Source organism: Cuculus canorus, chromosome Z (assembly GCF_017976375.1).
Source record: "Cuculus canorus isolate bCucCan1 chromosome Z, bCucCan1.pri, whole genome shotgun sequence".
Lineage (NCBI taxonomy): Eukaryota > Metazoa > Chordata > Aves > Cuculiformes > Cuculidae > Cuculus > Cuculus canorus.
The window spans coordinates 18,827,332-18,854,382 of NC_071441.1; the positions used below are offsets into that span (position 1 = coordinate 18,827,332).

General features: G+C 42.3%; 1 protein-coding gene and 1 long non-coding RNA gene across 3 annotated transcripts in view; one reads left to right on the plus strand and one right to left on the minus strand.

The window, feature by feature from the left end:
* Nucleotides 1-24,569, plus strand: part of RCL1 (RNA terminal phosphate cyclase like 1) — a 31,425-nt gene extending 6,856 nt beyond the window's left edge. The window contains exons 4-9 of the mRNA XM_054054663.1: nucleotides 1,045-1,119; nucleotides 2,466-2,590; nucleotides 5,039-5,164; nucleotides 7,905-8,061; nucleotides 18,289-18,392; nucleotides 23,089-24,569. Coding sequence (XP_053910638.1) covers nucleotides 1,045-1,119; nucleotides 2,466-2,590; nucleotides 5,039-5,164; nucleotides 7,905-8,061; nucleotides 18,289-18,392; nucleotides 23,089-23,239 — 738 coding nt within the window. The 3' untranslated portion in view covers nucleotides 23,240-24,569. The remainder of the gene's footprint in view (nucleotides 1-1,044; nucleotides 1,120-2,465; nucleotides 2,591-5,038; nucleotides 5,165-7,904; nucleotides 8,062-18,288; nucleotides 18,393-23,088) is intronic.
* Nucleotides 1-27,051, minus strand: part of LOC128850421 (uncharacterized) — a 46,847-nt gene that overhangs the window by 12,257 nt on the left and 7,539 nt on the right. The gene's annotated exons all lie outside the window — the stretch shown is intronic.

Here is a 27,051-nt window from a genome sequence, read left to right on the forward strand (position 1 = left end):
ATGTTAGTAAAGATTTTTGCTGTAGAAGTCAAATTTGGGTGATTAATGAATGCTACTGAGACACTAAATTGAGGTAGTCTGGCAGTAAAAGAATGTAAGATATGTAAGTAATAAACAGTCATTACTGAGTTACTTTATTTTAATGAAAACATTAAAATATTGATGCTACCATTAAAAACAACACCAAATGCTCTCTGTAGGAAAGGAAGTATGCTGTCCAGCAGAATTTGAAGTATGAAAACTGCAGCCTCCTGAACTGCTGTCTACTGCATGCCTGTTTCCTTCATCTGATTCAGTTCCTCTTTGGTCATGCTGTCCTGATCCTGCCTTTCCCAAGGTGCCTGTCTTGGGTACCTCCCTTAGCTCTTGCACTGCTAAATCACTTTTGTATCCTTTGGCAATGCTACTGAAGTTTCAGTGTAGGGATGAAGATGTCTTGTTTTAGCTCAGCAGTTAGGGGGAGCGATGGCAAGAATCATCCTACTCAGACCTAGATCTGGCAAGCATCTGGCCCGAAGGGGGTACATGGATGCCACTTCAGATTCTTCTAAGTATTTCAACAGAGGTTACCTAGAAGCTTCTGTTTCTCAGAAACAGAAACCTCATCCTTCTGTCAAGGAAGACAGAAGGATGTCTGTTCTTCCTGCCATGTCAAGGACCTGCTCCAAAATGTGGAAGTTCTCGCAGTCATCGTTTATTTAGCTGTAGGAATTTTTTAGCAGTGGCAGGAGACTATATTTTTGTTGTAACTGTGTTCAGAGAAACAAATGAGCTGTTTTAGCTGAACCATAATAGAAATAAAAACCAGGCTGAGGAAGAAATCCAGAATAGGAAATTCCATCTCCCAGCTTTAGCAAATTCTTTGAGTAATAAGATGCTGTGGCAGTCTAAGAGTAGCCAAAGCTTTCTGTGCTGTATTCCCATGTCTTGCAATAGAATACCTATAATGAACGAGCCTTGTCTTTTAATGCAATGTACTGGAAGTTACATTGACTTATGTAACTTCCAGTAAAGAGTCTGCTCTTTTAATTTTGTCTTCTATAGGTTGATGTCCTTAAGGCGACAGCTCTACCCCTACTGAAGAGGTTTGGAATTGATGGTGAAAGTCTGGAAATCAAAGTAAGACAATTTGTCCCTTTCTTTTCTGGCACGTATTGAAACGATACTTTTGAATCACAGAATCACAGAATCACCAGGTTGGAAAGGACCCACTGAATCATCGAGTCCAACCATTCCATTTTGCGCTATCTCTCAGGGCTGTATGCTGCTGGCATCTGTCTTTAGCAGTTATCTGGTTGTAGCTACATACATTTCTAAAATTACCTAGTGTTCTTGGCATGTTTTAAGTGGTATAGCAGCCACACAGTGATTGAAGATGTGGTAGAAGAGAAATGCAAAGGCTCTGGGTGGAGAGGGTAAGGAGAAATGAGTGACTTTTCTTAGTCTCCGAGATGTCTGCAAGCTAGGAAGTCTTTTGACCTTCTTGTTCTTCATTTTTTTTGGTTCCTTTTCCATCTACTTGCTCTACTTGCTCTGTGCTTAGGACTAGGGAGTAATAGCAGAATCTTTTGCCTTCTTCACTGATAGAGGAGTGGAATCTGTGTTTGACTGATTGAGGTTTGCTTCTAGTTTGGAAAATACAGGAAATAAGCTTTTCTTCAAAGGCCGCACTTCACAGGCCAAATAAATGTGGATGTAGAATACATTCTTTTAGATTTGAAAAAGAAACTATAGCTTTCCAAAGTTAGGAATGTTTATTTATAATGTGTAGGCCCTAGCTGCACTACTGCTCTTTGCTTGCTCTGCCAAGACCCCCTTGAGTTGTCTCCCCCCACTCTATCCATGGCCCAAGACCCCGTGTCATTGGCCTAGGACTATCAGCCCCTGCCCTACTGACCCCACGGCAGTGCTGTTCTTCAGCTCCCCACGGTCCTGCCCTGCCTGGCCATGGGCTCCCCGAGCCAGACCCACCCACCCATAGGCCTATGTCCATCCCCATACTTGTGGGCATTGGCTGTGGCAGTGGGACAGGGTCAGGCTGTCCAGGTCTGTTTGTGGGAATAAAGAGAGTTCACTCTGGTCCCCCGTACGCATACTGAGCGTCAGACACTTTTGTACTCTACTCAGCAGTGAGGCACAGATTTGCTATTAGAGATCAATCTTAAGCCAAGGTTGTCCTCCTGGTAAAGATGTTGGAAATTTGTTTGGTTGGTTTGGTTTTGTTCTGTTTTCCATCTAGAAGCCATGCCCTAATGTTCTTGAGAGAGAGGAGGAAAAAAGAAATAAATTTTTGCTTATAGTTTTGGTGCAAAATCCTTTTCTGCCTTTAGGATATCATGTTCTCTCACCTGTGTTCACATAATACCCCTAGTGATAACATTTTATTATCTGTGAAATAAAAGCTATCACATCTTTTGTTTTTCGTTACTAACCTGCTTTTCTCCTCTATTATTTTTTTAATATAGATCAACCGGAGAGGAATGCCTCCCAAAGGGGGTGGAGAGGTAGTGTTTACTTGCCCACTGAGAAAGGTTTTGCAGCCTATTCAGTTCACAGACCCTGGCAAGATCAAGCGCATCAGAGGAACTGCGTATCCTTTTTCTTTGTTTTTCTTCTCTGAAATGAGTTTGCCTCAAAAAAATAAGTCTGCCAAGTTGAAGTCGCAGAAGTGCACCTGAGTTTGTGTCCTGATAACAGAGTGTCATGACATACAGGGATCACAGAAGTAGATTTCAGGACTGTGTCTCAAAACCATGTGTGTTCAGAACATTGCCGTTCAAAATACATCAGTAGACAAATAAACCGAATAGCAGTAATTTAAATCTCAATAGCAAGAAAAGTTAAAATATCTTCTGTCACTTACTGTAGCAGCACTAAAGGGAATGTGTGTAAATCCAGTAGTAGCAAATGTTATGCATTGAATAGGTGGCATCTTGGCTGTTGATAAATCTAGCAGAATGTTAAATGAGAGCTTAAATCTTAGTTCAGTTTACATCTCCCTGCACACATGTGAACTAAGCTTTTTGTTGTGTTACGAAACAAAGTTTGTTAGCTCTTCATCTTCAGTAGTACTATTGGAGATGGATGTGGAGGAGGCTTTAGTTCCACACAAAGCCGAGGGTAGAAAGTATTCTTATGGAGTACATAGTTTTGCAAACAGAACTGAGCATCTAGTTAATGTTCTGGGTTGGTTTTTTTCCGTTTGTTTTTCTCTTGTGGTTTTTATATGGTATCATTAATCTACTGTCACTCTAGGAAGACGGCAGAAGTCCCTTACAGGCAAGGTGTACTAAAGGTACATGAGCTCCTCTTCTCTTGAGCATTGGCTGACTTGTAGCTTTAAGTTGTGATTTTGAGTGTTCCAAAGGTGGTATGGCTTTCATTACTCAAAAGGAAAGAAGGAATGGGGACATGTTACCTGCCAGAGGTGCAGACTTGCAGCCTGTTTGTCCTTTTACATTATGGCATACTATCATGATTGTGTGTCAGAACAGGATGCTTTGACCTCTTTTTTTCCAGTTGTGGCATTTGGATGAGTACAGCTTTGCCAAGTGAGAGCAATTTCACTGTGGGCGTATGCTGTAGAATAAGAAGGCGGCTTACTGTGTGTTTCGTGGTCCATGAAGCAAGTGATTTCTTATGCTGTGGCCCACCTCTGTAATGAGTAGTTCTATCCTCTGTTTCTGTGTGAAGGAGGAAGCAGTGATCATGGCTTTAGCGTTGTCTTTCTAAATTTGCACTGATAGCACTGTTCTGGGCCACTTTGACTGGATTTGGTCAGTGTATGTGACCTACTGTTTTTTTAACTTCCACTTCTCTTTATGTTTTCCTAGGCTTTTTTTTCAGGGATACAGGTATGTCTTTAGTAAGCCCGGTAAGAGGCAGTCTCTTTTGAGTCTGGCGATTAAGTGGTCCTTCAAGCCAGTAGAAACCAAAATCTAGAAGGATTAGTGCTTCGGTCTTTTATATGTGCATTTTTGTCCTTTAAAGATTCAACTGAGCAAATCTGCTGGGGAGATTGTGTTGCAGACACCTTTTAGAGTCATCCAGAATACTGAGTGCACCAAACACAGAACAGTCAGTTTTCTGATTACTATTTACTGGTTTTGCCCTTAAGTTTTTAAAGGTTTTGGTTTACCTACTCTGCAAAAGCATGCAGTAGGAATTTGTAGAAAAGGAAGTTCCCTTCTGCTGACTTGGAGGGTTGAAAGTGTGTTTCTCTGCATTGCTGTCTGCATGTAGGTGCAAATGGGTGATTAAATGTGCAGATCATGGTTTTTGAGTCTGCGTTATGGTTGGGATAGAATTTGGAGCACAACGTGCTTTGTGCATTTGAAGATCTGTTGGGAATATCACTGAAGCAGCACCTGAGGAAAAAGGCACAAAGGCAGTTTACCTCTTAACTGCTGTGAGGAGGTGGGTTGAGGTGAGCAGGAACATGGTAATGTCTTCTTCGGTGGAACCAGTACTGTCAGATGTGGAGTGACTGGAGAACCAGTGACCTTGATAGCTGCACAGCACATAAGTAGAGAGCAAAGAGGTTGTTTTTCTAGCACTTTAAGAATTATTTTTTTCTTTTGTTAGAAAGTTTGTCTTTAATTTCATCTATCCAGTTTCTCTCTGATAGAAATAGAAAAACAGGATTTCTTCCTGCTAATTCAAAGAATCTTCACCCATCACCATCTTTCACTAGTATGTGAAGAGCAGAGCATGCCAGACTTCACTGTAAGAAAGCACAGGATGACAGGACAGCAATTTGTAATTAATGAAGATCTTTTAAAGGTGCTTGCCTTGTCAGAGCTGTTCTTCTGCACATGTTCTGTGTACCTCACTGCAAGGCATATCAGTGAAAGCTAGAGAAAGCAGTTATGTACATGTTCTTCTCTAAGTAGGGAAAATGGACCAACGCTTGTGAACAGATGTGTAGGATTAAACAACATTTTCTGAAATAATGTATTGGGACCTCTCGACCACTTTATCAGTCTCCGGTTTATATGTCATTTGTCACCACAATGAATTCCTTAATTCAGAAATTTAGATACTCTGTCAGAGTGTCGCCACAGATGGCAAATAGAATGGTGGAATCTGCAAGGAGCATCCTGAATAAATTCCTCCCCGACATCTATATCTACACAGATCATATGAAGGGGGTCAGCTCTGGAAAGTGAGTATCAAGTATTCACAGGGAATGGAAATGTAATGCTGCATTTGTTCCTCTGGTAGGGTATTCTGAACTGAAAATGAGTTTTAGACCACTATCTTCTATTTGACTGATTTAGACTAAATATTCCTCACAGAGAAAAAGTGGAATTCACTAGATGGGTTTGGTTTACCCGTGGTACAGGGATAGAAGTTGTATGTTTTCTTAAACAGGGAATGTAATACATGATTACTGTCACCAAAGGTCACTTGAGCTCTCTTCAGTTTTAAACCTGTTATTTTGCAGTGATCTTAAGATCAGAGACACCATGGTGTGTTGTGAAAGCCAATATTCAAAGTTGACTGTACACTTTCTGATGGAAATGGTAGCATTAAGGATGGCACCAAACTGTTTTAGAAAGTGTTTGAGCTGTATGGGTTGTCTTATGCTCTACTGTTACCTAAGTAGCTGAAGGAGTGTGATTTTACCAGCAAGGGCTGGAAAACTGAGACATCAATTTAGTGTACTTCCACAGATTTTGTTTGCCAGCAGGATATAGAAGTGATAGGTGCGATTTGACAATTTACTGATATCTGTCAGTCTTCTTTCCGCTTTTTGTTGAGATAGGAGGAGTTCTGGATAGCTAATTTGTTCATCTTCTCTCTGCATGCTTGAATCCAGGTGTGCACATTTTCTTTCACTGTTTTGTTTGTTTGATTTTTTTAAATAGTACCCGTAAGAAAACTTGTTTGGTTTGCAGGTTTACATAACTAAAAATTGTTGGCTTGTGTTTAAGTGCTTTTCCTCTTTTCCAAGTTAATAAGCCTTGTGACTCCAGACTGTTAACAGTGATCAGAATTGCAAAACCTTTTCTGGAAGCTCTGTCTTTCTGGGGTTCTGTTTTGGTTTTTATCTGCCTATAAATTGAAGAAGTCAAATTAACTGGGGAGGAGCATTACATTTACTGCTTGCATGAGTAGCCCATGCACAGGCATGGATAATAGTGCGGGAAGAGCAACTGAATCCCTCTTCGCATTGCTGTTGCACATGGCTTTTTGATGCTGCTGTGCTGTCGCATTTAGTGCGAGTATGGCACCAGTACAACTGCGATACACCCAATACTAACATTGTGCCACTTTGCCAAGCTGTTTTTGTTAAATGGTTCCCAGTGCTTATGTGTGTGCATGTGTCTGTGTTGACAGTACAAGGAAACTGATATGCCTCATTGTTTATAGTGCTGCCTCTCGTGATGAGCAAGACTAGCAAGACTAGTTCAACCCATCTGTGCCCAGCACAAACCAAGCCCTGATTTCAGAATATGAAGCTTTGAACTGTATTCCTTCCACAGTCCCAAAAGCTGCAGGGAATGCTGTATTTGAACATCTTCTGCCACATGTTCCCCGATCTGTTTTGAGCATTTGCAGCAAAATGTTCCTGCACATGCTTCCTAATACTGTCTGCATACTGAATACACATATAGTATGAGGCACTGGACGATTTTAATTTTTGTTTAGGCAGATTGCCACGTGCTGCTGAACACTAAAAAATATTCTGGTAGGTATAGTTATTAAAGGATACTTCTCAAAAAAAGTAACATCTTTGACACTACTCTTTGCCTTGCTCTCTTGATGTCTATCTCACTCTCAGAAGAAGGGAAGAAGAAGAGAAACGTCTTTAACATACCTTTGCTGTTGCTCAGCAAGTGTGGGCAGTTAAATATGGGTGGGAACCCATCTTCATGCCTGTTGAAATGCCTCTAGAGGAACTGTTGTTTTTCTGGCACTGGGAGAGTTTGTGTGTACTGGTGTTCAGGGTTTGATTTTGTGGTTGATATTGGTGACATTCCTGACAGTTTTGGGTCACTGAGAATATATTAATTAAAAAGTTTGGGTGGTGGAGGCAGCAGGAGTCCACAGTTGCAGGAAATACTGTATGCGGAGTAAAGTTAACCTTTTTTTGAACGGCTAGCTATTGCAACTCTTCCAGAGGTCATAAATGAAGAAGATCTTGTGACCTTTTTTTTCTTCCTTACAACTTCCTGATTTCCCAGCAAGCTGTATTCAGCCATCTGTGACTTTCTTGTAGCAGAAAAGTTTCTTAACTCTCACAATAGCATTCTGTAGGATCCTAATCTCTGTGTGAAATTGGGGTTGGGTTGTTTGTTTCTACAAATCATATATTTAGAGTTTTTATGTGATTATAATGATTTGCATGGTATTGATCTGCAAGTGAAAAGAAGCGATTGGAAATACTAAGAATGTGGGTTACACTTATTTTTTCATTTTCTTGCTTGGTTGGGCTGATCTTGCTACATATTGCAGCTTACAGGGAAAGAGTTTGCTCCCTAAGAAAGTTCGTTTTGGTTTAGAATATTACAGAGAAGAAACTCCAGATACTTTTTAAATATTTGTCAAACAGATGTGAAAGGCACTTTTTAATAAAGGAGGGTATTTCTGAGGTTTTGATGTGGGGTTTTTTTGTTTGTTTGTGATTTGTTTCCTTTTTAAAGAGCTTGCACCAGGAATAGCCAGCGCAGTGTGTTTGGGGCAAGTTCTACCAGATACAACTTTTAAATAATGTTGTTAATGTTTTTCTGAGTTAATCAAATGTATAGAACAGGAAATTTGTCACCAAGTCCAGATCCCCAGTATTGTCCTATGAGAGGAACTGTTTGTGACTTCAGGAGGAGCTTGGCTGGGAGTAGTTTTTTGCTCATTACTCATTTTTTTCCTTAAGTCAAGTGCACTTTTTCCCTTTCTTTCAGATCACCAGGTTTTGGCATGTGCCTTACTGCAGAAACCATCAATGGAACCATTCTCAGTGCTGAGCTAGCCTCAAACCCTCAGGGCCAGGGAACAGCTGTGCTTCCCGAGGAGCTTGGCCAGAACTGTGCTAAGCTGTTGCTTGAGGAGGTCTACAGGGTAAGCAGCCAATATGTTTTGTGTGTATAGCTGTAGGGGAAGAATATGATGACATACTGGTAAAGGAAGAGGCAGCTTGGGGGCACCCTCGGACAGGCTCTGATCCAAACAGAGAAAAGATTTGATGCTGCCAGTGTCATCTTCATCCAAGTGCAGAGTGGTTTTGAATGGTTCCATTAACAGTGTAATGACCTACTGGCCCATGTCATATCCCCCATCCAGGAGATGTTACTATGAATCATAGTAGTGGCACATTTTTCTTTTGTCGCTTTCTGTCAGCGTCGGAGCTCATTTGGCTTCCCAAGGGCTATTGCTTTTTTTAGTAATAAATTGGAAAGGTAACAGAGTGAATGCTGTTGCACTAGTGGTTAGAATGGGGCATTATGAATGGCAGAATATATGAGGAAGAAGCGGAAAAAACCCTGAACAACTATCCTCAATGCTGGCTTTATGATAATGATGACAAAATCAAATGTGCTGAGATCCATTGGTTGTATGAGGAACTGTCTGAATGGTTTGATGGAAAGGAGCTACACCAGTGTTTGCCTATGAATCTTAAGTGCATCGCAGTCTTCTGCAGCATAATTTTTTTTTGGTACTAAAATGTTTTTCTTTTGTGATGAGGCTTTTAGTGGATGATCAGCTTTTAGTCTTACAAATGATTTGGCAATTAGCATCACAGTGAGACTCTGCTTTCACAGAATCACAGAATGACATGAGTTGGAAGAAACCCATGAGGATCATTAAGTCCAACTCCAATCCCTGCATAGGACAACCCCAAAATTTATACCACACAACTGAGTGCACTGTACAAATGCTTCTTGAATATTGTTAGACTTGGCACCATGATTACTTCCCTGGGGAGCCTGCTCCAGTGTTCCACCACCCACTGAGTGAACAACTTTTTTCTAATGTCCAATCTAAACATCCCCTGGCACATCTTGCTGCTGTTCTTTCAGATCTTATCATTGGTCATCAGAGAGGAGATCAGCACCTACTCCTCCTCATTCCCTTGTGAGAAAGCAATAGACTGCCCTGAGTTCCCCCCTCAGTCTCCTCCAGACTGAACAGACTAAGTGACTTCAGCCGCTCCTCATATGACCTCCCCTCTAGATCCTTCACAGCTTTGTGGCCCTCCTCTGGACTCCTCAGTAGCTTGATATATCCTTTCTATACTGTGGTGCCCAAAGCTGCACACAGTACTCAAGGTGGAGCCACCCCAGTGTGAAGTAGCATGGGACAGTCTCTTCTCTTGACTGACTGGCAATGCAGTGCTTGATGCACCCCAGGACATGGTTGGCCCTCTTGGCTGCCAGGGCATGCTATTGGTTCATGTTCAACTTGCTGTCAATCAGAACCCCCAGATTCCTTTCTGCAGGGCTGCTCTCCAGCCTCTTGTTCCCCTGTCTATATGTGTACCCAGGGCTGCCGTGTCCCACATGCAAAATCCACCAATTGCCATTGTTAAACTTCATGTAATTGGCGATTGCCCAGCTCTCCAGTTTGTCCAAGTCCCTCTGCAGCGCCTCTTTGCCCTCAAGTCTGTCAACAGCTCCCTTCAGCTTTGTGTTATCAGTGAACTTGGTTAGTAAACCTGCAAGTCTGGGGGTACCCGAGCCCATCACTGGTGTTGAAGACAGAAATGAAAAAAGCATTAAATGTCTCTGCTTTGTCTAAATCCCTGTTGACAAGATGTCCATGCTAATCAAGTAATGGGCCAGTGTTAGTTCTGGCCTACCTTTTGCTCTTGACATATTTGAAAAAGCCCTTTTTATTGCCTTCCACAGTGTGGCCAGCTTCAATTCTAATTGAGCTTTTATCATATGAATTTCTTCTGTACAGGGGCAAACAGCATCCCTTTAGTTCTCCTGTGTCACTTGTCCTTGTTTCCACTGGCCCTACACCATCCTTTTATGCCTCAGCTCCAGTAGAAGATCCTTGCTCAGCCAGGCTGCTTCAGAAACTGTCAGCCTCTGGCCTGGACAGGCGCACACTCTCCTGGGTTGAAAACTGGTTGGATGGTCAGGCCCAGAGAGTGGTGGTAAATGGAGTTAACTCCAGCTGGAGGCCAGTTACAAGTGGGGTTCCTCAGGGCTCGATACTGGGTCCAGCCCTGTTCAATGTCTTTATCAATGACCTGGGTGAAGGCATTGAGTGCACCCTTAGCAAGTTTGCAGACGACACTAAGCTGGGAGGAAGTGTCGATCTGCTGGAGGGTAGGGAGGCTCTGCAGAAGGATCTGAACAGGCTGGACCGCTGGGCCGAGACCAATGGCATGAGGTTTAACAAGGCCAAATGCCGGGTCCTGCACTTGGGGCACAACAACCCTATGCAGCGCTACAGACTGGGGGAAGAGTGGCTGGAGACTTGCACGGAAGAGAAGGACCTGGGGGTACTGGTTGACAGCCGACTGAACATGAGCCAGCAATGTGCCCAGGTGGCCAAGAACGCCAATGGAATCTTGGCTTGTATCAGAAATGGGGTCACCAGCAGGTCCAGGGAGGTGATTCTCCCTCTGTACTCGGCACTGGTGAGACTGCACCTCGAATCCTGTGTTCGGTTCTGGACCCTTCACCACAAGAAGGATGTTGAGGCTCTGGAACGTGTCCAGAGAAGAGCAACGAAGCTGGTGAAGGGGCTGGAGAACAAGTCTTACAAGGAGCGGCTGAGAGAGCTGGGGTTGTTTAGCCTGGAGAAGAGGAGGCTGAGGGGAGACCTTATTACTCTCTACAACTACCTAAAAGGAGGTTGTAGAGAGGAGGGAGCTGGCCTCTTCTCCCAAGTGACAGGGGACAGGACAAGAGGGAATGGCCTGAAGCTCCGCCAGGGGAGGTTCAGGTTGGATATCAGAAAAAAATTCTTCACAGAAAGAGTCATTGGGAACTGGAACAGGCTCTCCAGGGAGGTGGTCGAGTCGCCTTCCCTGGAGGTGTTTAAGGAAAGGGTGGATGAAGTGCTTAGGGACATGGTTTAGGGAGTGTTAGGAATGGTTGGACTCGATGATCCAGTGGGTCCTTTCCAACCTGGTGATTCTGTGTGATTCTGTGTGTGATTCTGCTTTGCCTGCTTGACTTACAGCATTTCAGAATTGCCTGGTCCTGTGCTCTTAGGAGGTGGCACTTAAAAAGTCACCAGCAGCGATGGACCCCAGCACCTTCAAAAGCTTTTTTCCCAGGGGATCTTATTAAGAAGTTTTCTTAGCAAACATACATCTGCTTTCCTCATATGCAGAGTTAAGGTCTTGCTGTCGGTTTTCCTTCTCTTACCATAGATGTTAAACTTGACTGCTTCATGGTTGCTGTGACCAAGGCAGCCTCCAATCGCCACTTCAGCCTCTCTGTTAACTAGCAGCAAATCAAGGAAGGCGCTTTTCCTGGTTGGTTCCCTCAGCGCCATGAAGTTACTGTCCAGATTGTTTAGAAATCTTCTGACTTGTTTCTGCCAGCTGTGTGGTACTCCCAGTAGATATATGGCAAATTGAAGTCCCCTATGAGGAGAAGGGCAGAGGGCTTGAAGGCATCCCTTAGTTACGTAAAGAATAACTCATGAATGTCATCATCCTGGTTGGGTGGCCTATAGCAGACTCCCACAACAATGTCCGTTTTAATTATCTGTCGCATCGTCCTTACCCAGTGGCTTTCAACTATGCCATCACCAACTGCAGGCTCCATTTAATAAAGAACTTACATGCTTTTGTTGAGTATCTCCACAAACGTTAAAAATGTGTCTGTTAGTATTCACAAATTTGGACTTCAGGAGGCAGTCATCTACAAAGCGCACTCACTGTTTTAAAAAAGTGATTACTCTGAACTAGAATAACCTGGTAGGACTTCACGAAGTATTTTAAGTACCATTAATGAGAGCCTGTATTTGGTATTGTAGACAATTATAAAAATACCCCTTAACCTCATAAATCACATCCAAGCATCTAGTAGAATGTTCATCCGTGCTCATGTTCCTTTTCCTTTTCCCTGCTGCAAACCCTTTGTCTGTCTTAATTACCAACTGGCCAACTTATTCTAATCTCCCATTAATATTTTGTATTTGTTTATTTAGTATATGCACCATGTTGCTAGAGGACTTACACTTTTTAGCCTAAGGTTCTTACAGAAACGCCACAAACAAATGTTCTTCCTGGATATGGTCCAGACGCCCTGCCTTTGAAAATCCAGCATGCATAGAGAATGCAGTCACAGTAGTGACTAAAACATTTGTTTCAAGAGCTATGTAGTAGCAGGTAGCTATTTTGATTTGAGAATTGTAAAATCTTTCAGTCCCTCTCTAAAATAAAACCAAACAAAAAAATGACCTGAAATTTGGTAGATGTGTTGCTTTGTGTAAACCTCTGAGAAAACATTTTCACGTAGCTGGATGATTGGAGGCATTGAAAATCCAGTTTCCACTTACTTCTATCAGCAGCAATAGATATTTTTTTCCTTTGGAAGTCATTCAGCACTTGCCAGATTGAAGCTGGTGAGAGTATTTGTCCAGATATTATACTTTCTTCAGAACCAGATATCACAGAACTTCCAAAATGAAGAGGGCGGGAAAGGCCTGAACCAGGTAATTTTCTGCTTCAGTGTACTGAAGCCATTTCACTGCAATGAGTCAAAATCATAGAATCATAGAATGGTTTGGGTTGGAAAGAACCTTAAAGGTCATCCAGCTCCAACCCCCCAGCGATGGGCAGGGACACCTATCACTAGATCAGGCCATCCAACATCCCAATCAACGTGGCCTTGAACACTTTCAGGGATGGGGCATCCACAACTTCCCTGGGCAACCTGTTCCAGTGCCTCACCACCCTCATTGTGAAGATTTTCTTCCTAATGTCTAGTCCAAATCTTCCCAACTCCAATTTATGGCCATTTCTCCCCTCATCCTATTGCTACAAGCCTTTGTAAAAAGTCCTTCTCCAGTTTTCTTGTAGGCCTCCTTCAGGTACTGGAAGGTTGTAATAAGATCTCCCCAGAGACTTTTCTCCAGGACGAACAGCTCCAACTCTCTCAGCCTGTCCTCATAGCAGAGGTGCTGCAACCCTCTGATCATCTTTGTAGCCCTCCTCTGGACCCGTTCCAGCAGTTCTGTATCCTTCTTATGTTGGGGATTCAAGAACTGGACGCAGTACTCCAGGTGTGGTCTCTCAAGAGCAGGGTAGAGGAGAAGAATCACCTCCCTCAACCTGCTGGCCACGCTTCCTTTGATGCAGCCCAGGATACGGTTGGCCTTCTGGGCTGCGAGCATGCATTGCTGGCTTATGTTGAGCTTCTCATCAACCAGCACCCCCAAGTCCTTCTCCACAGGGCTGCTCTCAATCACATGATTCCGCATCCTGTATTGAACCACGGATTGCCCCAACCCAGGTGTAGGACCTTGCACCTGGCCTTGTTGAACCTCATGAGGTTCCCAAATTCTGCAAAGTGCCAGGATAATGAGAACCTCAAGCAACAGAAAAAAAAAATGTTCAAGAAGGCAATGGAGTCAGGCAAGTCTTTGAATGATAAAGTGATTATAAGCCATGAGTTTTCAGTGTCTTTAAAGATCAGATTTTGATGGAGGTTGTTAGCTGTGGCCTGCTGTGGGACCACTCGCACTCCTTCATTCTCTTTCATAGAACCTTTAAGGTTGAAACAGACCTCTAAGATCATCAAGTCCAACTATCAGCCCAACACTACCATGCCTACTGAGTTATGTCCCAAAGTTCTGCATCTACACTTTTTATTTAACACCTCCAGGGATGGTGACTCCACCACTTCCCTGGGCAGCCTGTTCCAATGCTTGACCACTCTTTCAATAAGGAAATCTTTCCTAATATCCAGTCTAAACCTCTGCTGGCACAACTCGAGGTTATTTCCTATCACTTGTTACTTGGGAGAAGACACCAACACCCACCTCACTACAGGTGGTAGTCGAGGGCAATAAGGTCTGCCTTCAGCCGCGTCTTCTCCAGACTAAGCAGCCTTAGTTCCCTCAGCCGCTCTTCATAACATTTGTTTTCCAGCCTCTTCACCAGCTTCCCTTCTCCGGACGTGCCCCAGCACCTCAGTATCCTTCTTGTATTGAGGGTCCCGAGACTTAACACAGGATTTGAGGTGCAGCCTCAGCGATGCCAAGTACAGGGGGATGATCACAATGTGATTAATTATGTGTGGGCCTCTTTAGTCCGACAGTGACTGACAAGTGCTGAGCAGTGTGTAGACTACTTGTGGTCCTCCACTGCAGCAGCCCACAGTGGAAAATTTCTTGTTTATTAGCATGTTTGGCTATTGTGCTTCTTCTCCAATCGAGTGCTCAACCCTTATTCAGTGTTCATGGATTTGCTGTGCCGTCTGTCACAGACAGTATGGTGAGGGTTGTTCTGTAGTTTGCAGAGTGCATACTTGAGTTTATTTATGACACACGTGCTCACATGGTGTTAGACAGGAATTTGGAAAGATGGGTTTTCTCATTGATTTTTTTTTTGGGTTTAGGTCAGTTTGATCTATTGCTGACCCCAGAGAGGATATAAAAACATGTTGCAAAGCTTGCAGTGTTTCTTTAGTTTGAAGATGCTATTTTTAGAAAAAGTTTCTTTGCCTATTAAGGTGTCTAGTGAAACAGTAAAAAGTTGGGAAAGCTGTGCATGGAGTACGGAGAGGTGGCCCTGAAATGGCATTCATTAAGTCCCACTGTATTTATACCTTCTACTCACTGAACACAGGGCTCAAGAGAGAATTTCTCTCCTTGTGTTTAGATCCTCTCTTTATGAGATTGTTTCTCCATCTGTGTCTTTGCCTGCAGGAACCAGGGAGGGTTGATGAGAAAAGCACACCCTGAGAGTGTTGGAGATACTCCTCTATAGAAGGGTGTTAGCTGTCAGGGTCACCCACAAATCTGCTGGAGTTCCTTACTGTTTAAAGGGGATGAGGGGCAACTCTTAAAGTGCTTGCTTAATGCTTGCTATTATGTGAACTTTACCACCTAGGAAATCTAAGGATTTGAGTCTTAAGTTAAGTTAAGCTAAATGATTCCTTTTACTAAGCCTTCAAAAAGAAGTGAAAGAGGTTGTATGATTCTTGGCATCAGTGGAGCTTTTTTTGATGAAAAAATGTCTGAGCTAATTGACTAATAATAAGTGGCACAGTACTAATTACAGTGGTTCTCCAAAGAGGAATGGAGTGACTGGCTAGTATTGTTTTTACAAATTTATGTGTAAATTTATTTACCTAAGCTTAATTGTAGAAGGAGAAAGAAGAACTTTCCCCAGCACCGAGGTCAGCCTGACAGGCCTGTAGTTCCCCATATCCTCTTTCCAATCCTTTTTGTAGATGAGTGTCACATTAGCTAACCTCTAGTCAACTGGAACCTCCCCGGGCAGCGAGGACTACTAATAAATGGTGGAAAGTGGCTTGGTGAGCACTTCCATCAGTTCCTTTGGTACTCTCAGATGGATCTTGCTGACCCCATAGACTTGTGTGAGTTTAAGCAATGTAGCAGGTCACTAACTATTTCCTCTTGAATTATGTGGGCATCATTCTGTTCCCTGTCCCTGTGTTCCAGCTCAGGGGCCTCGGTACCCAGAGAACAGCTGGTCTTACAAAGCCATTACGAAAGACTGAAGCGAAGAAGGCATTAAAGCACCTCAGCATTTTCCTTATCCTTTATCCATGTATTTCCCCCAATATTTAATAAAGGCTGGAGATTCTCCTTACCCTCCTTTTGCTGCTAATGTGTTTATAGAAATGTTTTTATTGTCCTTGATAATGAGAAATAGGGCAGGATGCAACATGTTCTTTAGTGAAGAAAGGTTGAGTTGTTTTGGGGGGACAGGAAGTGTAGGGCTCTTTGTTTTATTCAACTAGAGCTAAAATGAGTGAAGCATTTCACTGAAGGCTTAATTTTTGAGATGGCTTAATTTTGAAGAATTTTCAGTGTGATAAGGCTCTACTCCAATTCTTTTGTGAGGGTGAGTGAGGCTGGAAGCCAAAACTCTGCAGGCCATGTAACAAACTACTGAGGAATGCAAGTATGTACTGCAGGTACTGAGGTCCAGTTTGGAATAGCAATGCTCTTTGAAACACTGTTGTCCAGTACCCATAATTGTGGTATTTCTATGAACATGTGAACTATGGTAATTGTATAACAACAGTTCAAAATGGGTGGGATTCTAAGTGATCTGTGTCTCTTAATTGTCACATCCAGCTGCATCTGGCTCTGTTGCGGATGGAAACAATAATGGAGAAACTGTCATAAACTCTGTTAGTATGAACTAGAAGCTGCATCCTAGTTTGGTAACGTGTGCCAGCTAATTCATAACAAATGCCAGTAGTTTGGCTCTGACTTTGCCCCTCCTGTTTCTGTTGGGAGGGCTGGTTTTGATCGTGGAATCTTAATTGAGTGGCAGGTGGATTGAGAGAAAAAAGTTGGCCTCCTTGGAAGCAGCATGTCCTTCATTTGGCGCAAGTTACTGTTCTCTCATCATTAGGTTACAAGCGAATCACTTAATGTCCCTGTCTGGCACTGACTGTGTGGGAATGGGCATAACAGCCATTGCTAATGCACAACAATAGTGGGAATGACTGACTCACTGCCACAAGAGAGCTTATGTAGGCAGCTAGGACACGATGGATGCATCATGTTTTGCTGTATCGTTCAGGACATGGCTGTCTGCATGCTGACTGAAGCTTTTGTATAAATTTGGTCATAAAAATAGGTGTTTCATAATGTTTTCAACTTCAGAAAAATTAAAAGCTAAAAAAATGTGAAGTTTTCATCCAAGTGATAAACAGCATTTTGAATTATTAACCGAACTACAAATACAGAAAGTCCTGTGTCTGGAATATTTCTTACCAAATTCTTGTCTGCTTCTTGTACAAGCTTCAGGTTGGCAAATACAGCTGGTGGCTCTAGATTGCACCAGCAAATTCTGCAGGTACTCTGTTAGCTCAAGATGAAGCAGAATTTTTATCAATCCCACAAAAAGCATTGAGTGCATGAACTTTACTTTGATGTGGCTTTTGGTAAGATTCAGACCGTTAAAATGGGAAGGGCTGCTGTAAGAACATGTTACTAGGAGATAGGTCATGATAGTGAACTTAATGAAGCTATTTCCTTCATTGTAGTGTATCATTTGTTGCATGCAGTGCAGATGGCTTTTTTTCAGAAGAGCAGAACTGGGACTTGTCACACTGAAGCAAGGCCATCTCGACAACTAAACCTTCAGTAACTCTCCTTGGAGAGTTCCTCCTTTCTGCTCTCTCACTGAGGAAATGTGCTCAAGGTGTCACATCATTGTGTTTTCTTAATCTGTGTAGTCCAAAATTTATCTTGCCCCTCCCTTGCCCAGAGAGCCTATTCAGAGGCTTTAGCATTAGGCCTGGTACGGCAGGAAACTGTTCACAGATTTCATGTGTCTGTGGGTCAAGATGAATATGAGGACAGTCCAGTTAACATTATCCCAGATATTTTTTCCATAATTTACCAATTATTGCTATGGAAGCACATTGAAAATCAATGTGCAATAATTGGTAAATTCTCTCTATAGCAGTCCTGACCAAAAGTATCCTTTTTATTTTACGTTCAACCTTTGTAAAGAAAGCCTTCCAATTCTAGTTTACATATGCGTCATACTTAACACCTTCCACAAACAAAACCATATACAAGGCATGTACTGCAGTCAAATATGTACAAGAGTAGGTGTAGTTCTATGCAATTATATGCATGGCTCTTTCACATAGCAATTAAAAAAGTCTTTTCATTTTGAATGTGGAGGAAAAAAATGTTTCACAAATGTAAGACTACAGAAGTTGGCAGCAAGGGCTTAGGTGGATGTGTGAGAAACAACTTTTAACTTGGTGTTTTGTACCTGCTAATGCTGAACTATTTCTCTCTATAGTTATCATAAAGTTCTGCAGTTCATGGTATCTTCAGTTGCATATGAGCTATAACTAATACCTATTTTCACTTTACTATAAAGAAATTCTTCAGTGCTTACATTCTGTGATGTTAGAAGAAAACATGTTGGAAGAGATGTGACCTTGTTACTTGTTCTAGTTCTGTTCCTTTACCAGCCTGCCATTTGGACTTAAGTTGTCATTGTTACAAAAGCTAGATTTTTATCTTTTTGGGCCTTGAAAATTTGGAGCAGTATTTCAACCTTTTAAGTGTAACTTTCTCCTGCGTTACTGTTCTCCCAAGCCAATTTCTGGTTTGTACAGAGATTAATTATTAAAACATTTTGCTTTGCAGGGAGGCTGTGTAGATTCAACAAATCAGAGCCTTGCTTTGCTTCTCATGACCCTTGGACAACGGGATGTTTCCAAAGTCCTGTTAGGACCTCTCTCGCCTTACACGTAAGTTGCTTTATTCAGTTAATTACCCAGTCTTGTTTAATTTGCTAGTTCTATTGCACAGCTATCTTTTATATATGAAAGACTTTGCTTGTGACTACAAATAGGAACAACTTGTACCCATCTTCAAATGGGGCAGGTACTGTAAGTTACCTAGTGTTTATTTCTACATGTTAGAAGATGATTCCCTTACTCTTCTCCATTATTCCTGGCTCTGAGAATTGCCAAGATGGGGTTTATTGCTGGTTCTTGGTCTTGGATTGTATGTGTACATCAGTTTGCTTTGTGTTGCCTAGTGTACACTACTGTATTTTCCTAGTGATTTCTCTGTAGCAGTGGCATTAAATGGTATGTTTCAAGTGGCTAGTCAAAGGCCAAAGCTGTGATTGTCCATAGAAAACAGCTTAAGAGTTGAATTCATGGAGTTATGTGCAACCCCAAAGCTTTAGTTCTGCCAGGCAATGGACTGGTAGCTAGTCCTTCAGTCTCAATTTTTAGTAAAACTTCAGAGGATAAAAAAACACTAAATCTCTTACATTGCTAGTTGCAACAGACAGGTTTAGGAGAAGGGCATCCAGTAGCAAAAATTTAATTTACTCTATCAGACTGACAGGTGATTGACTAGATCATAGTTATTCCTAGAGAGTGAGCAGTTTTCTTTACTCCAGTGGAGGGAGGGTTGTTTAGCTGATTGTTTAGCTGACAATGGCATCAAATAATAAGACTATGAACTGTCCTTTTTCGGTTATCATGGTACCGGTGCTGTATACGTGAAAGGTACAGTACTGTGATAACTGAAGAATGGTGGTGCCATCACATGAGAGCTAGAAATTGCCTAACTGCTATTCTCAACCCCTGATATCTTGGAAAAAAACATTCATCAGATGTTGAGGGGAATACAGGGAAGTCTCCCATTGCACAGGCATAAAATAATTGCCAGTAAAGTAAGTATCCATGTGAAAGGCTTGCAAAGAGTAGGTATCAGTTAAGCATGTGAAACAAACTGATTGTCCAGTTGGGGCTTTTTTGTTGTCTTTTTTAATGCTATGAAAGTCACACAAGCACACTAGTTTATTTTGTAAGCAGGCTGATTTCAAAGGAGTGTGTTGTTACTGCTTCCAAGCTAGGACTGCATGGCAGAGATGAAGGTCAGGAGCAGATTTCCTGAAGCAGCATGTGTTGTGTGAAATCATAAAATCTGTGATTCTGTGAGAATATCTGACTCTATCAGTCCTATGAGGATATATTCAGAGAACATGCGGCAGTGTCTGCAGCACCTCTGTGCCATTCCTAGGCAGCTTGTAAAGGCTGGGAGATTTGGCTCCCAAGGAACCCATCGGATGCACAGTCTTTTGAAGTGAATTGCAGTACTTCATTGTCCTTCCTTTACTGTCTTGGAGCAGCGATGTCTCTGCCTTTAACACTTCCACCCTGTAGAATCCAAAGCTATTTATAAGCCATGTTACTCTAAATTGGCTTGCCTGCCTAGTATAATGTAGTATGGATGTGACAGTTCAGCTGACAGATAAGTGCGATGTGTGGGGGACATGGTGCTCTCGCAAGGGTCCATCAGTGTCTCCCAGATTTGTGTATTTCCACAGGAGACATCCTTTGCCCCTGTTAATGGCAGGGATACAGGAATGAGCAGGGCTCTCCTGAGTTGCTCTGAGGACACTAATCTCAAAAAGACCACTTGGCTGCAGCCATCTGGATTGCCACTTCCTGTCTTACACTCTAGGTTTCACAGAAGTAAGCACCTCTCTGTCACACTGAGCTTAAAATCAAATGCAGGGTGCTGGCAGTGTTGCCACCATGAAGAGATCAGTCTTGCAGGTCAGGCTACTACGTTCCAGGTGAATTGGCAGAAGCAGCCAGGGATACCTGAGGGAGAGCAACAGGAGGGCTTAAGTGCCCTGGACCTTGGTTTCGCAAGGATTTAGGGTCTGCAAGAAGAGGAGACAGCCAGGCTCCCCTCAGATATCGCCGACAGGTCCAGCCCAGCTCCCCCTGGGTCCCTGGTGCCTCAGCCAGGCATGAGCTCCCAGGTCACACTGGGGAGGCATATTGAGGCTGCCGGCCCTGCCCACACTGTTCTCGAGGCTCTGCAGTGAAGGCATTGCACTGCTCTGCTAGGTGGTCAGGTTGCCCTGACAGCAAGCTGAAATGTGTGTGAAGTGTTTGTGTACCTTTTGGTGTTGTTTAGCAGGCTTCTAGGAAAAGATAGCCCTTAGAGAAGGAGCCTTTTTACTCTTTGGAGACCTTTTTTTTTAGTAGTTTTATTTGAAAGTGGCTGATCCTGCAGTGAGCTGGGGGAGCGTGCCAGCTGCCAGTAAGCAAATGGGAAGACCTGTGTGGCTCACGTAGCTGTGCCTGGCCGTAAGGAAGAGTCGTGGGCTCAGCCTTGTTCCTGCCTGAACACACACTCTAAATTTCCAGCAAAATAAAACTCTATACCTCTGTCTCTCCTTCCCCCCTCAGGCCTTCAGTCTCTATCTGCATGTATGTTTGGTGCAGCCTTCACTATAATTTGAGCTGCAAACCTTCTCACATGTGACCCATATCAGCCTCAAGCTAATGCAAACCTGCTTTCTGCTGCGTTTCTGTCACATACTCCTGCCTTTTGCCCATCTTTTTCTCCAATTTCCAGTGCTCTTACCATTTCTGCTTCTGCTGCTGCAAGACAGAGTTGGCCTCTTGCTGCTCCTAAACTCTCCCTCAGTGTCCCCAGGCAGTGTCCCTTCTGCTCCCACTCCTTTGAGCCTTCCCACGTGCCTGGGGTCTGTGGCAAAGCCCTCTTGCTTTTTCTCGCTCTGCCTTTATTCAAAAGGGAGAAGTAGTAGGGAAGCGTGGTAGTCCACATGTATGCAAAGACAGGTATGGACTGAGCTGATCCCACAAACAGGTTGCAGAGTTCACTGATCAGCTTTTAGGAATTTCCCCTGATCCTCCAGCTCCATGCTGTCTCTGGCATTTATACAGTTTATTCTGAGCCCTCCTTCCAGGTCAACACACTGGAAGGAGACTGTTTTGGCTTGGCTGCTTTCTTGTCACAGTGCCAGAGCTCTGGGAGAGGACCCAGCTAAGGAGGAGGCTGATACAGAGCTTGTTGCCTGTCAGCTCTACTGAAGCATTTGTGCCAGCATGTGCCAATTTGCTTATTAACGCAGCAACCAGAAATGTTGCAGCTCGGGAGGCTTGGAAGGAAAGGCACATTTCAGTTGCTTCTTTCAACTGTTAATCCATTTGAGAGATGGTAGAGCTGGTATCTGTGCTGAGGCCAGTGACCAGCCCAGGTAGATGTGTTAAAAAAGTTGTACATAGTATGGGGAGCCATATGCCCACACCCACCCTGCAGAGGCATTGAGCTGGCTGCTGCCGAGAGAACTCGCATATCTTGCTAAACATAGACTACTGTACATAATAGAAGCCTCTCTGTGTCTGGCTCCTGCTCTTTTCCTCCTCTCTCCACACGTGTACCGAAGTGCAGGAGCAGCAGCATGCCCAACCAACAGGGATGAGGCAATTCTTGCTCCTGCAACTTTTGTTGTGCTTACTCACAGCTGTGAATAGGAGCTGCCAGGAGGCTTTCAGAAATCTCCTAAGGTTGCAGTGGGGACAGTCCAGTCCTCTTGGGTCTCCTGCTTCCCATTTTGTGGGTACTTTCTCCTGATTTGATGTAATGATCTAAGTGTGATTAGCTTGCATTTATTCTCTGAGCATGCAGAGCAGGTTTTTTTTCCAGATTGCCAGCCAAACAAATGCGTGGACTCGATGTGCACATTCACTTTCTTTAAAGGTTAAGCTTTCCCTAAGAAAGGCACATAGCAATTGCTTCAGAAGATGAAACCTTAGTTCAAGACTGCAGACTTGCTTGTGGCCATGACTAGGAGACCAGATTTCTGTCAGGACCAATTACCAATTTTATGTTTGTAGCCTTTTGTTGTAATTGCTTGCTTCCTGTTCAAGGGAAGCTGGTAGGAATGTTTTTTTAATGCCTGTTTTGGTTTTGTTCTTTTTTCATAATTTTCACTAGGTTTTTTTCTGCCACTGGCCCTTCAGTCAGTGTGCATTTAGGAATACTGTGTTCAGTCGCTTCATGCTCTTCTCATTCTCAAATGGTGAAAGGAAAACACGTCTTTTCTGAAAATGTGAAGAGAAAACATGAAGAATTCTGAGTCTGAATGTGATTCTATTGAAACATTTAGCTAAGACGTGGACAAGTTAGTAACACAAATCAAAAATGTGCTCTAGGATCTGATATCTCTTTTCCTCAAGTATGCGCCTGACTTTTTTTGCTATCCCTGTTTTTCTTTCCTTTCTTCTTTAAACATTGGCAAGGGGAAGGAGTACGACAAGTTAGCATGGGGTTCATATGGCTCTGATGGAGTGTCAGCATCATGAGTAAGCAACCTTGCCTAGCTACATCTCTTAATTCTCCTTTCTGCTTTCCTCACGTTCTGTTACCCAGCACTCCTCCTCTCTCCTCTGATACAGAGTGCAGTGGTTTCAGTACGAGTCTCTAGCCATTTCTACAGCACAAGTGAAAACAGTGTTTGGAGCCTGTAGGCTCATTTCTCTTTACTAAGCATTATTTTTATGTTCTGTTTGCTGTGCTCATTGCTGGAATCAGCTTTAGTACATACTACTAAAGAGCTTCGTCCTTTGTTTCTTAAACTCTGTTGTTTTTTTTCTTCCTCAGAATTGAATTTCTGCGACACCTCAGAAGCTTCTTCCAGATCATGTTTAAAATTGAAACAAAGAACCCTGAGGAGGAGCACATGGGCGGGGAGAAAGTCTTAATGACATGTGTTGGCACTGGATTTTCCAACCTTAGCAAAACTATAAGATAAGAAACATCTGCAGGCTTCATGACATAGGGTGGCAGAAAACACTGATAAAACCTGCCTTTCTTTATTCTTATTCCAGTACAGAGAAACCATTGAGGATTCCAGTGCAGAGGTACCCAAGCTCGCTGCTTTCAGACAATAAAGCTGACTTGAGCCAGTTTAGACCTGTGCTGTTTATAAATTCAGTGTCAGTATTCTGTTCCACATGGAATGGGTGGCAGGAATCTCGGTTGGCTTGGGACTCTGCACTGTATTCTACCGCATGGGACACAAGTGCCTCTTATGTCCCTGTGCCCTGAAGCCTTAATGCAGTGGGTGTTCTAGTTTTCATATCTACAGTCCTCACTCTTAGCTTTTTCTGAAAGGTTTAGATAGAGAGGGAAAACAAGATTGACCTGGATGAGCTTTGCAGTGCAAATCAAATGATCACAACAGAAACTTCAGATTCTTGAGGTAATTGCAGAGACAGTATTGGCATGGAAATAAAGGTAAAGGTGTAGTGGTTTTATTTATACATTGCATGTATTTAATTTTTGTGGAATGCTTCACTCCTGCTTATGTTGACTAAATTAGTTCCAGAGGAAGAAAACAGTTACCTGTCTTTTAATTTTCATTAACGTTAGAATCCTGTAGAAGAGAGCACAGCCCACACTGACTTGTTTTAGCCTCCTCTGCACAGAAGGGCATGAGAGAAGAAGCCTCCTTGGCAGTTTTTGACTTCAACTTATAGTACATATTATTTTTAGGTTTGTTCAGAATGCCACACACTGCAGTCCACAACTGGTTTTGAAAGGCAGCAAAATTAAAAGCAACATAGGCTTTGAGGGAGAAAAACATACTCAGTTTATACCATCACATTTTGTGCAAGTGTTCCATTTTGAAAGAGGAGGTTATGGTGTATGGGCACTGCTCAGGTGGACAGGTGCAAAAAAATTTTACCAAGATATAAATATTTACTGAAGAAAGGGTTTTGGTAGATTCCAGGCAAACCTGCTGAAGTTGATGCTGCACTCTTGACACAAATTTATACCTGACTTCATACTGCACTCAGTGTGTCCGCAGTAAAGTAAAACCATATCAAAAACTGGTATATATAGAGAGAAAGCCGGTACTAGTGACTGTGTTATAATAGTCTTACAAACTTTATCTAATGCCACTGTAAAGTGGGCATTACCTCTGTAATGTGAAAAATGTATATTGGACCCAAAAGGACTTTGACAAAAAGTTAAATATTTGATTAGTGTTTTATTAACTATTGCAGGCTTTGTGAGTCATTTTTGTACTGTACTTTATTCTTGTTGCAATCTGTCTAAACGTGTTTTGGAAAAATAAAGTATTTTCTCCTTAATAAGGTTTTGTTTCTCTTTAAAACAAAACAAACCACTACCAAAAAATACACCCAAAACCTTTTTTGCAGCCCTATACAATGGCACTTTGAAAGATAAATGGCAATTTTGAACTGATACATCAAAAGAACAGCTTTGTGAATTTCCAGGGTCGGAGGAAGGGAAAGGGCAATGTCTTTCTTATAATTTACTGGCTTTCCAAAATTTGATTTGCAGCTAAAAAAGTCCTAAACAAAACAGTAAAATGTAAAATAAAGTATGTTTTTACTATATTTTGTAAATATCAAGATACATTAGGAAAAAATATGTGGACCAGGAAGAATTTCTTACCTTGCTCCCCTCTGTCACCTGTGCAATGAAAACGATAGAAACCCTCAAATTAAAATTACCCTAAATACATGGAGACAGTGATCCAAAAGGTGAAATGTACATGCTGTCAATAGCCACTAGAGTAAAATATAAAGCTTACACTAATTAAAGATAAAAGTTTGTAGCATAGCTCAGATTTCCAAAATTGACTAAAAAAGATTTGGAAGTATTATCAAAACTTGAAAAATCAAAAGTTTTATTATTTTTAAACTTTTAAAGCTCTTAGCTTTGAAGCTGTGTTGGCTTTTCTAAATGTTGCAGTTGCACCAAACATAGAAAGGACAATGTGTTGCCCAGGTAGCAGATTCTTTAGCAATCGAGTAATTATGTCTTAAAATTACCCATGCTTAACTAAACCCCAGTGTTAAAGTTAGAATGCTAAACCTTATTCCTGCTGCAAGTTGCGTATCTCTACAGCAGAACACCTGATGTGACTGAAAAATGCTTGGTGCTTTGCCGGAAAAAAGTTTATGTGTATGAAAGGAATATGTTTTTTCCAGAACAGCCAGTCTCTGGAGAAACATGAACAATTCCAGAGGAGGTTTTAGGTAAGAGCTTTCTTAAAATTGTTTGACTTTCACTTCACGTTCTGTGAAAATTACTTATTAGGAGATCCTACAGATAAAAGCTATTTGTTTATAGGCAGAATAACCATTGACACCTGTTTTGGTGGAGCTATCTTACAAGCGGTAAGATAGTTCAATTTTAGTGCTGGGCAGGGAAAATTAATTAATGGTGAAGACCATTCATACTTTTGATAGACACAGGCTCTTATAGTAAATGTGCTAGTTACTAGGGGATTAATCTTTCATCTCAGTCCATCATGGCAGACTTAGGACTTGGATGACTTGCTTTTGAACTGATAACTGTGTGAGTAATCCAGTACACTTTGAGCTATCCGTCAGTAATTTATTTAATCTGTTTGGGTGAACAGTGCTGACAATACCCTTCTCCTGTGACTGGACACTTCTCTGCTTACAGAAGGCTCTAAGGTGTACCATAAGGAGGTACAGGTGTGAGAGGGATGGGGAGAGGAGGAAGAACACACGGATGGTTTGGGGGGGAACTAATCAGAACACCTCATTAAATGGAGAATCTCTTCCTTTAAACTTGCCTAACAGGAAAGATATGGTGACGTGAAAAATTATTTGCAAAATATGCTTTACCTTGCACCTGCTTTCACTGTTGTAGTATTTGATGTCAAACTCTCCCATTTCTAAACTGTGATGGTAACTTGTTTGCACCTTCTGTGATTACACCAGAAAATTCTTGTTGACCGGCTGCAGGGCAGGTTCTGGAGTAGCGGAGCTTATGCCAGAGGTGAAATTGCTTCCGTCCATGCCAGTGCATTTTACCAAAGGCGTATGACTAGAAGCCAGTGCAACAACTTCCTTGGGAAGCACCCAGTAGCTAAGTTAGCTAGGCCAAAACAGTAAGTACATGGCTGTCTTGGGTAATGTTTTCAAAATGGTGATTATGTTACTGCCGGAGCATAGATACCCTCTCCCTTCTTCCCCTTCCCTACAAGCAATATTATGAGTCAAATGGAATTTTTTTCAAGCCACTGAAGCATAATTGTGCTGCTTGCAAGCTCTGGCATTCAATTCCCTTTTTTCCAATTATGCTGCTGAGACTGCAACAGAAGGAAATACAGACACAAAAGTATAAGCTTTGAGGGGCATGGTTTTTCTTAGGAGTTTCTTTCTAGTTTTTTTGATATTGTATTGCCAATTCCACTCTTCTATTTTGTATGTCTGATGAAAGGATTTCTGTTTAGTCTAGATCCTAGGGGATGTGAAGTGAGATGTGCAACTGAGTCATGGCAACTCTAAGAACACAAAAATGTCAAAGTGGCTTCTTTTATAGTTATTGCTTAGGTCTTGGTAAGCTCTGTCTTAAGGGATCTTTCCTGTGGGATATATACAGATTTGTTTGTGTCTGATCTAGGAGCAGCACTGATAAGCTCTAAAAAACACCTATTACCTGTTGTCAGTGTGATGGGGGAAGAGGACAGAAAGTCCTGCAGGGAAGAGAGTGTGTGAGTTGAATTCTGCCGTGACAACGTTGTATGTTTAGTGAAAGTCAGTCATGCCCTGCGTC